This window comes from Alosa pseudoharengus, unplaced genomic scaffold (genome assembly GCF_046254945.1).
Source record: "Alosa pseudoharengus isolate Yale_2024_CS ecotype anadromous, Long Island Sound unplaced genomic scaffold, YU_APseudo_1.1 YU_APseudo_1.1_scf_8, whole genome shotgun sequence".
In the NCBI taxonomy this organism is placed as follows: domain Eukaryota; kingdom Metazoa; phylum Chordata; class Actinopteri; order Clupeiformes; family Clupeidae; genus Alosa; species Alosa pseudoharengus.
In genome coordinates this window covers 17059577-17069424 of record NW_027468870.1, presented here as the reverse complement: position 1 = coordinate 17069424, position 9848 = coordinate 17059577, and the positions used below count along the sequence as shown (strand labels likewise).

The 9848-nt window shown below is 42.5% G+C and overlaps 2 protein-coding genes across 2 annotated transcripts; both read right to left on the bottom strand.

Annotated features, from left to right (window-relative positions):
* Positions 1-2444: 2444 nt before the first annotated feature.
* fam89b (family with sequence similarity 89 member B) lies at positions 2445-4512 on the bottom strand. The gene is made up of 3 exons (XM_076274591.1): positions 4273-4512; positions 3594-3873; positions 2445-3338 (listed from the first exon to the last, which is right to left on the bottom strand). The coding sequence occupies exons 2-3, from the start codon at positions 3846-3848 to the stop codon at positions 3054-3056; spliced, it is 540 nt and encodes a 179-aa protein (XP_076130706.1). The 5' UTR covers positions 3849-3873; positions 4273-4512; the 3' UTR covers positions 2445-3053.
* A 458-nt stretch (positions 4513-4970) lies between these two features.
* On the bottom strand, positions 4971-9218 carry LOC143112622 (solute carrier family 35 member F4). The gene is made up of 7 exons (XM_076274903.1): positions 9146-9218; positions 8308-8650; positions 6943-7162; positions 6487-6612; positions 6122-6314; positions 5544-5633; positions 4971-5254 (listed from the first exon to the last, which is right to left on the bottom strand). Exons 1-7 carry the CDS (start codon positions 9216-9218, stop codon positions 4971-4973), a joined length of 1329 nt encoding a protein of 442 aa, XP_076131018.1.
* Between the last annotated feature and the right edge of the window lie 630 nt (positions 9219-9848).

Here is a 9848-nt window from a genome sequence, read left to right as displayed (position 1 = left end):
ATTTATAGGATAGGAAGAGGGAAATGATGGACAGGGGCAGCTGGGGTGTGGGGGTATATTTGGGATGGGAGTGAAGGCTGGCATGGAGGGGGTGGAGGGCGACTCCTTTGCTTTCATTTAAGTAAAGGCTTCGACATTATCTTCATTGGCCTTTCACAAGTTTTTTCTTACTGTTTCTGCAAATTAATGGCAGTAGGTAAACTAAAGACCTTTATACTGAAATGTCTTTCTGTCTTTCTCCGCATCTGACTTGGTTATTCCTGTCTATTACGGGAACACTTGGGAGCTTGTGGTTTCTACAGCATTTGAGGCAGAGTTTCCAAACCCAGCCCTAGGCGTGTGTGTGTGTGTGTGTGTGTGCGCGCGCGCGCAGTGGAAGTGTAAATCAAGACAGAACCTGTAACTGTCCCTGACTCATCGAAGGTGGAAGAGCTAACGCTTATGCCCTGTCTGAGAGTATGTGGGAAAATGTGCCAACTGTGAGCATCAACATGGGAGATCTTGAAGAATGTCTAGCTTTTAATGTCATTCCAATGTAATGTGTCATGAGAGAATAAAATGTATTTTGGTCAGTTAACTATAATATTATTATCTAATGCCAACTGTTATTGTGATGCTGTTGTTGTAAAGTCACTTTGAATAAAAGCATCACTTAGGGCTCAAGGCTGTTGATTTTGAAGATGAAAACAGGCAATAAAACACAGTATATAAAGTACAGTATATACTGACATTGTAACGCAGCCAAGCATCTTTAAAGTCAACATTCAAAATAGAAGACAACCTAACATAACATATATAACATAACTACCTAACAATATCCATTGCATCTATTTATAGGACTATGTTAGACAGTTCTGAAAGAATGTCAGACGCTCCCTCCCTAGTCCAAATCTCTTAAACCCTACCAATATTTACTAGACACAAATATAACAGTGGCACTTTGTTGCAATGGCAAAAAAAAGAACAGTGTATAGGAAAGAAGAACAAAAGAGGACTATAGTTCTACAGGTCAAAAGGATACTGCTCAGAAATGAGAATCTTTTGGACCTAAGACGTATGTTGCCAACCCCTATTTGTGCCCCCCATTACAACGTAAATGGAGGGTATGTCTACTCATTGTGTGGGCTTTGTCTTGATTTGTGCATGCCGGAGAGGGGGGTTCCTGCATGCACATCCAGACTTCCTGTCAGCTTAGAGGTCTCTGGGCCCCTATTTCCTGTTTTGCCCTTTTTGCTTGGATATCCTCACCTGACAATAACAACTATGTGTAGGGCAAACAGGACAACCAACAAGTCCAAAACTGGAAGGTTGGTATTCTATAATTTGGTATATGATTATATCTAAAGTTGTCAAAATGCAACATGAGAATCTGAAGCTGATAAAAAGGGGTTACTATCAGTAAAAAATCGAATTTGAAGTAAGAATTTAAGGACCTATTTCATGATCCATAATGTAAAAACATATAACTTTTGCTTGACTTTCTCTCTCTTCGTGTCTTGTATGAAAGGATAAAAACCATAGCAAAAATAAAAAATAAAAACTATTGCCATACAGGAATCAAAGCCATGCAGTTATATTCCAGTACACTAGGACCTCAGGATGTTATGGGCGTTTTGTTGTGTCTCTTTATAAACTCTTGTGTCGCACTCCGCAGGATTCAGACTGAGAGCCCCTCTCAGGATCTATTTTTACCCCCAGACTAGGGACTCACAAACCAGAGACACTGTGAACAGGTGCATGCTAAAACTTAGTCCCAAACCACAGGAAGGCTTTGTCATCGGAATAACCCTCGCTTCCAATCATTCTGGCTTTAATACAATGAGAAAGCTGTAGTGTTACCCCCACCCCCACCCCACACACACACCAACCCTCTCCTCCATCTCTTCCCCCTCGGGTAGCACACAACATTGCCTAATAAGCTCATGTAAAGCTGGAATGAGTTGTTTATACTGGCAAAAACTGGGAGAGGGGGTGAGACATCACAGAGCGGGCGCAGCCCCAAGCTTTTAGTCGAGTGAGTTTAGAAAGAGTCCAGGACTGTTTTGCTACTGAATAAATTCCTTGTCTGACAGTATATCTAGTTTAGAAAGTGTGATGACATCATTTTAAATTATCAACTGTAAGATGGAAGATTGTTTTCATTCAAAACAGCCAAATAATTTTCTTGCTTTACGGGGGGGGGGGGAAACAAGGAAGAATGGTTTATCCAAAGATTTTTTCATCCAATCAGATTTCCATGTAATATAGCTCTGAATAGGAAATGATAAGAAAATTTCCCCAAGACAATGAGCACATCACTGGCAATGGCACGATAATACAAAATTACTGCCACCTATTGGCCTCTGGAAGAAAACAGTCAAGACCTCTGCAAGCCAGTTCTCCAAGTGCAGTTTCAAAGTTTCTTGTAATTTCCCTTTTGCCAAATCCCACTCCACAAAAACAAACCAACATGCCAAAATCTTGTTTTGAATAAAAAGCATTGTATTCACAAATTCATAATTACATGTAGGCCTAATATGGACAGATATATGGAAAATAAACCCAACATTTGATGTCATAAAAAACAAAACTATGTAAAATGGTTGTACAAGTGTAGATAAAGAAGTTACATAATGTTGTAAATACAATCTTCATTTATAGAGTGGTAATTACACTTGAATACAAAGCAAGATTAAAATATATATTATGGATATCTTGGACTATACATCTGTAGTTTAGAGCCAAATGGCTCCACACTACGCAGATAGGCTACATGAGGCAAAACTTGATTCAACATTCCTCTTTTTGTCATTGTTTTCCTTTTCCTGCTTTTCTTCCTTATCCGGTATTTCAGACTTCAGTTGAGGGCAACACGCTACATTTCCTTCATTTTAGGGTACATTTAAAAACCATGAAAAGCCTGTGCAATTAATGACCTTTCATATTTTAGAGCAAACATGTTGCTTACCACACTGATATACTGTAATTCAGGCCGCTTTGAATCCAAAAGTTTGTTTGGACAGGGAAACGGAATTTAGGATATAGGTGCAGTTACAGTAGGAATTTGGCAAATTTTATATGGGGATATGGAAGGAGTCTTTGATCCACTGGTCACGGGAGTTCTGGGCTGGCTGAGGCAAAGTGGACCGAGGGGCATCCTGAGGCTCTCTGCTTCCTCCTTCAGTCTCCTCTTCTTCCTCATCTTCCTCATCCTCAGAATAACCATTTTCAGTGGTGAAGGAACTTTCGGATAGCAAAGAGGACGAGATGTCTTGGAAGGCACCTTTGTACTCCTGGATGGATTCATAGAGTGACCATAGCTGGCAGAGTAAAGACATGTCCAACTGCCTTAAGCCCACCTAAGAAAGGACAGAGTGTTGTGTTATCCTAGCCCCTACATATTAAAATATGATGCACATGATGGACATGCCACTTTGTTTAATCTACAACTGGTGCTATTTCCATAAATTTTAACAATGTGTGACGATAACTAAAGCATTACGCTACAATTAGCCTACAATTAAATATTTGTACCTACAAGCCACTGCTATAATTTATCATTAATTGAACTACAGCCTGTAGGAAAACTCTGGTTTTTGTTGAGGTTGTCTTACCATTTCTTTTCGCAACATTGCCAATGCTGCATCCAAGCTTGCAGGTTTGCTTCGACCAAGGGAGTCGCTCACCCGGGACTTGCTGATGTCGGCCTGAATGCGTGTTCTCTTGCTGTACACCTTCTCTATGTCCCGCCAGGAGCCCCCGCTAGAGTTGAGGATACCGCTCAGGCCTTTCGGTAGAGGGGGTAAACCCTCAATCGAACAGACGCTTCCCGCTGGACACTCCGGCGGACTGGACTGGAAACCGTTCATTTTATAGACTAGACTGAAGAAGACTCTTTGAATAACAGTGCAGACACTGAATTAGTATCCTTTAGCACTTGAATGGGATTAATTGTGTGTTAATAATAATCAGATAGGCCTACTGTAAAACAATAGCATAGGCTATGCAAATAATATAAAATTAGGCTAGCCTACTGTCAGCCGTAGGGTTAGCCTACTACAGCTGTAACTGCGGCACCTACAGTAGGCTAGGCTAGCCTAACTGTAGGCTACATTGTGTCAAGGAAGTGACACTGTCCTGGAAATCATTGTTCTCTGACAAAGATGGGACATGCTACTCAAGCCCAACAGAGGAACGTGTCCTTTCAAGTGTCTTGCAGAATAACATTGTGTAGGTCTATCCCACATAGTGTAGGCTAGTTCGTGTTAACTTTGTGATAATAGTGGATCTTACCTTGTTTTCCAACTGTTTTGTTTATATTATTGTCTTCATCTCGCTTGAAAAAGCTATGAACAGGCTACATTAAGCTACTAAACCAAAGCGTTTAATGTAGGCTAGGCTAACCTGCTTTACGAATCTATCTGACGTTTTAAAATGAAGTTCTGATCTATATATTGTGATATAGCTTGAGTTCTGTCTTTGTCAGCCAACGTATTCTTTTGTCTCAGTCTCAGCCTTCAAACCTCGCCCTCAATGCAGTTACTCCCGCCTTGTATTTATTTGCCCCTAAGGCCTCTGGGTGACGCTGTTTCAAGGTGCCATTATATCCTTCAAAGGCGCGATTGCTGTTTTTGCACACTAGAGTGTAGTGATCAGTGATATAAATACATGCAATACCTATGAAGAAGTAAAATAATGTAGGGAGCTTTGTCTGTAAATATTGGCAAAGAATGTTGCATGACAACACGGGATTAGAAGAAAATACAAATAAGTATTTATTAATGTGTCACAAAACTCCACAGAAATAGCAGAACATGCATAGGCTACAGTACACCTCAAAAGCTTCTTAAATTTATTAAGCAAAATTTAGAAATATATCAGCAGATCTGCCAAAGCACACATTCATTGGCTGAAGCATTGGTCAATAAAGTTATAGTTATAATAAATTAATATATACATTTAGAAATAATATTCCTTTATACACAATCCTATTAAGTTTCATGCAAACCACCCAAACCAGATCGAGACAGTGCTGCACCTCCAGCAGGTCTGGGTTTTGTCCGTGTAGCTCCAGCACTGTCCACCGTGAGCTCTTCAACCACCACACTGTCCTCTCTCCAGCTTCCAGGCCAGAGCTTTCCAAGGCAGCGCAGGGTGCTTTCGTCCCAGTTTTCGGGGAGCAACAACATTACATAACCGGCTGCAATGATACCTGCCGCAGCTATTCTCACTTGGCTTAACTGGGTTACTGAGGAGGTCACCAAAATATCTACCGCTGTGGAGAGGAAAGTTATGTTTAGTAATACGCTATTATCATACAATAACTAAGAAATGTTACCGTGAGGCTTTCAAAATGACTTTCCATGTGTCAGTATGACTATGTATGCACTGCATAGGCAATGTGCATGTATGTATGTAGCCTATGTAGGCTACTGTATACATGTTTGTATTTGTGCATGTGGCCCAAAAGGAGTGTGTAGACCTATTAGTCATTTGTAAATGGCCCATGCTCAGAAATTAGTAAGCGGTTATTATGATGATTAATATTAGTGATGGCACACTACCTGTGCTTGCTGGAATACTCAAAAGGACCCCGAGGGAGATGAGGCAGGGGTATGTTAGTGCAACCCCAAGGTTCACCAACACGTTGAAAGCTAGACCAAACCAATGACAGAAAAAGACTGTTCAGATGAAGACCAAAACAGACCTACATGACATACAACCACATCAACAACACACTAAAATCAAGTCATTTTTATGATAAGATGGGCTGTGCAGTAGGTGTGTGTTAGTCTGTACTGTAGGTAACTAGTCATGGACAAAATGGCGGCTACCACAGCAGAGCTAGACATTCCCATGCATGGAAGTACAGTACTTCCCTGAAAATGACACCTGTTCCAGTGACGTGTAAGTTGTGTAGTCATAATAAAGTACAATAATAAGAACATGTGTGTGCTATGGATAACCATCTAAAGATGAAACACTCGCTGGCTGCCAACAGCTAGCACTGCACTCTACCATACCAGCACATAATGACTAGTCGGCAAGTCAATTACTTTTATTAAAAACGTGTTAGCTATTCAAAACCTAGTAGTCTTGAGACTCCTATTGTGCAGTAACCAGAAGTAGATATATACATTACCCATCAACAGTGAGGCCATGATGCAGAGTGTGTTCCAGGGCATGGCCTGAGATGGGGGCCAGTACTCTACGTGTGTGAGGTAGAGCAGCACGCACACCCAGGAGTGCAGGATGCAGCTAAACAGCCCCACGCACGACAGCAGCACGCTGGCCGGGCCAGGTCGGAATTCTCCCACTCGCTTTCTGAACAGCACCTGGGAGAGGTGGGAGGCGTGGGTATCAGAACAGCGTGCCTACGCCAGCAGGCCTGTATTTGGAGGAGCGTGGACAAGCTGAACCGTTGAAATTCTTAGTGATAAGAGCTGACGGTGTGTGTGTGTGTGTGTGTGTGTGTGTGTGTGTGAAAGACAGAGAAAGACAACTGACCTTGTACAAGGCAGATGTGGAGGCAGAGCCCACTCCAAGTGCCACACCAATTATTGAATCACTATGGAAACCGTCAGCATACGCCATCATGACAATACCAGTAATGGACAGGATGGCTGCCACAATCTGTGCAGCATCAAACACATCAGTGAGTGGCAGTGACCTTGGGTACTATGACCTTGGGTACTCCCTTCAGGAGTCAACTAGTCATTACATTTAAAAGAAAGAAATCCTCATATGTTCTGCAGTACATTGAAAATAAAATAACTATAGTATATGAAGTACAAAATAAATAATAATACAGGCCTATATTACACAAGGTCTTTCACATGGAGCCCTGTAACCTCACATACTATTAACAATAGTGCAATGTGTGATTAATAATAAAATAGGACTGCGTGTTAAAAAGCGTGTGCATAAATTGTGTCGAATTGTGCACAACCCTGATGCGCTTACCCTCACTCCCATGAAGCGGTCCTTGAGCCCGATCCAGGAGAGGAGGAAGATGAAGGCCTGGCTGCAGCAGAGGACAGCGCTGGCGTCACTGGTGGAGATGCGGTGGAGGGCCAGGAGGTACAGGTACCCGGAGAGGCTCCACAGCACAGAGAACGGCGCCGCTCCCTTCAGCAGAACCCTGACCGTCACTCCGCCGTCTCCTAAGAAACTGCTGCACTGTCTGGAGGTACACAAAATATCTGCTGCACTGTTCATGTGTTGACAAGTGGGCAAACCCGAAGCCCTCATATGGTTAGCTGGATGGTACAGTACATATTAAATATTAACAATTAGGTTATTGTAACGGTAATTGTTATGGTATTTATATAGTATAAGCATTTATACTGTTTTGATCCCGTGAGGGAAATTTGGTCTCTGCATTTATCCCAATCCATGAATTAGTGAAACACACTCAGCACACAGTGAACACACAGTGAGGTGAAGCACACACTAATCCCGGCACAGTGAGCTGCCTGCAACAACAGCGGTGCTCGGGGAGCAGTGAGGGGTTAGGTGCCTTGCTCAAGGGCACTTCAGCCATGCCTACTGGTCGGGGTTCGAACCGGCAACCCTCCGGTTACAAGTCCGAAGTGCTAACCAGTAGGCCATGGCTGCCCCGATCATTTTGCAGATGATTTCGTCCAATGTGATACACAAAACATCTGAAAACATACCTGACCTATTAAGCATAGTTGATTTTGAAAAAAGCATCTCAGAACAAACAAAATATGTTGATCCTTGTCGCTACTGGGGTTACTGAAAACTGCTTACCAGCAAACCAAGGCTTTGAATTTCATAATAGTTCAAGAATAACATGAAGAGATGTGACAAGCACATTTAGCAGGTGTTGTGCACATAAATGAAAAGTCTGTGTATGCAGTACTATCATTTCAAAAAGCAGCTCAATCAGTGTTAAGTATACAGACGCAGGCGTGTTTGTGTGTTTAAGCGTTGGGGCGTCAGGTAAAGACATTTGTTTTACTTCATGCAGAGCTAAGGAGATTAAACATACAAAGCAGCTTGGCTTAGGTGGCTCCCTGTCATTTTAGACAGCATGTGCTATGTTTAAATACATTATATGGAAATTACATATGCATGTGCCCTTTACATTTGAGGTGGATTGTAGTAACCCTGGACCTTTAAATACTAGTCAATACATCAAAGAGATGTACTAAATGTTTCATTAAAAACAGGTACAGTATGTGAAATATAAGTTATTAGTTTATTTTAAAAAAAATGGAGAATGGTTGTGAGGCATAAACTGTAAGATTTTGTTTTCTTCGACTCTGAGACGAAGCTGCGCTGACCGATGTGGGACACCATTACCTGAAGCAGGAGTTGGGCCACAGTCTCTGCTCAGCTCCCAGTAAATGGCCTAGGTAGTATATGGGAAAGAGGAGCAAGTTCCAGACACTGCAGAACCAGGTGATGAAGTAGGGGGCATGGAGTCCATCCAGGGCCTGTTTGGCGCTGTGGGTCGCCCCAGCCCAGGACAGAGCTACGCAGCCCCCCAGCACCACTCCCCACGCCACCTTCCTCATAGCCCTGAGCGGGCACCTGGTGCAGCAGTCTCTCGCTTCAGCCTCGCTCTCCTCATCGTCGTCCTTAACACTGCTCTCTCCATCCAGAGACTCCAACTGTCGGTCAGACTTTGAACGGCCATTGTCACCTGCATAAAATAAGAAAAAGATTGAACTGCCCTCTGTATGCAACCCCAGTCTAATAACAAGCATAAAACATGTGAGACTGTTGTAGATCACTTGGTGCCCACAGCATTTTCACCTCAACTGAATTCTGGGTAGGATGCTGGGTTACCCTCTGCAATCCATTCCAGTCAGGCAAACTGACTAGTAGTGCCCCATCAAAATGGTCTCTTTTCTCTACCAGAGACCACCACTGCAGTCCACAATTATGAGATTACATGGAGCATATCATAAGGTTGCATAGTAAACTTAACAATAGCAAACCACTGTCTACACAAAACATGATTTACACTATCTGTCTCTTTACCTCCACTATTGAATGGGTGCAAATGGCTAAATATGATCAGTCACAATTATACAGAGAACTACACCTTGCCAAGCAGGCCCAGCAGGCTTTATACCAAGATTATACAATGTCTATAAGACAAAACAAGCAATCAAAAAGATGAAGCTGGACTCACCTCGGGCAGTGGGTAGCTGAAGAGTAATAGGACCAGGTTCAGGAGAGGGAGATACTTTGGCAGATCTGTGCATTGCAGTTCTACGACTCGGTGGACACTCCCTTTGTTTTTGGATTGAGAGAGTAAATCTGTCATTTGTGCAAGCATCAACTTCTGGAGAATAAGCTGATTTAAAGTAAGGGGATCTGCCCAACCAAAGCAAATGGAGATTGCAATAGCAGTCGAAGCAAATGGAGATTATGCCAGCCAAAGTGATGGATGATAACAGGGGTTAAGTTGAGGGGTGCTTTTACACCAAAGGCGTTTAGTTCGACCCAGTCAAACTATATGTTTTGCAGTTTGGGTATGCGTGCCTTTGTCTAACACCTGGCCCACTTGAGACAGGTAGAATAGTCTCTGTACGCTTTCTCAGTAGCCTAACTGTAACGTTTGTGATGACAATACAATCTTGCAAGGACAAACGATCCACTAATATACAACAATCTTGACTGACAGAATTATGCAAAAGTTATGAAGTGAAGTTTATCGCGAATAACCAAATCTGATTTAACAGTTTGTAATAGCATCCTACCTCACTGTCAGCACATCGAGACTTGAAGTTCTAGCTACAGCCATGACAAGCATGTCCCAACCACCAAAACGTCGTGCATGTGTGACTATTTCTAGCCAACCGGTTGCTTTGTTAAAACATTCGACTGTTTTG

Excerpts from the sequence above, each read along its gene's own strand:
- fam89b (XM_076274591.1), bottom strand. The coding sequence starts at position 3,848 with ATGAACGGTTTCCAGTCCAGTCCGCCGGAGTGTCCAGCGGGAAGCGTC. Across the intron at positions 3,339-3,593 it reads CAATGTTGCGAAAAGAAATG|GTGGGCTTAAGGCAGTTGGA; the intron begins GTAAGACAACCT and ends GTCCTTTCTTAG.
- LOC143112622 (XM_076274903.1), bottom strand. The coding sequence starts at position 9,218 with ATGCACAGATCTGCCAAAGTATCTCCCTCTCCTGAACCTGGTCCTATT. Across the intron at positions 5,634-6,121 it reads CATGGCCTCACTGTTGATGG|CTTTCAACGTGTTGGTGAAC; the intron begins GTAATGTATATA and ends GGTTTGGTCTAG. Across the intron at positions 5,255-5,543 it reads GAGTATTCCAGCAAGCACAG|CGGTAGATATTTTGGTGACC; the intron begins GTAGTGTGCCAT and ends TCCTCTCCACAG.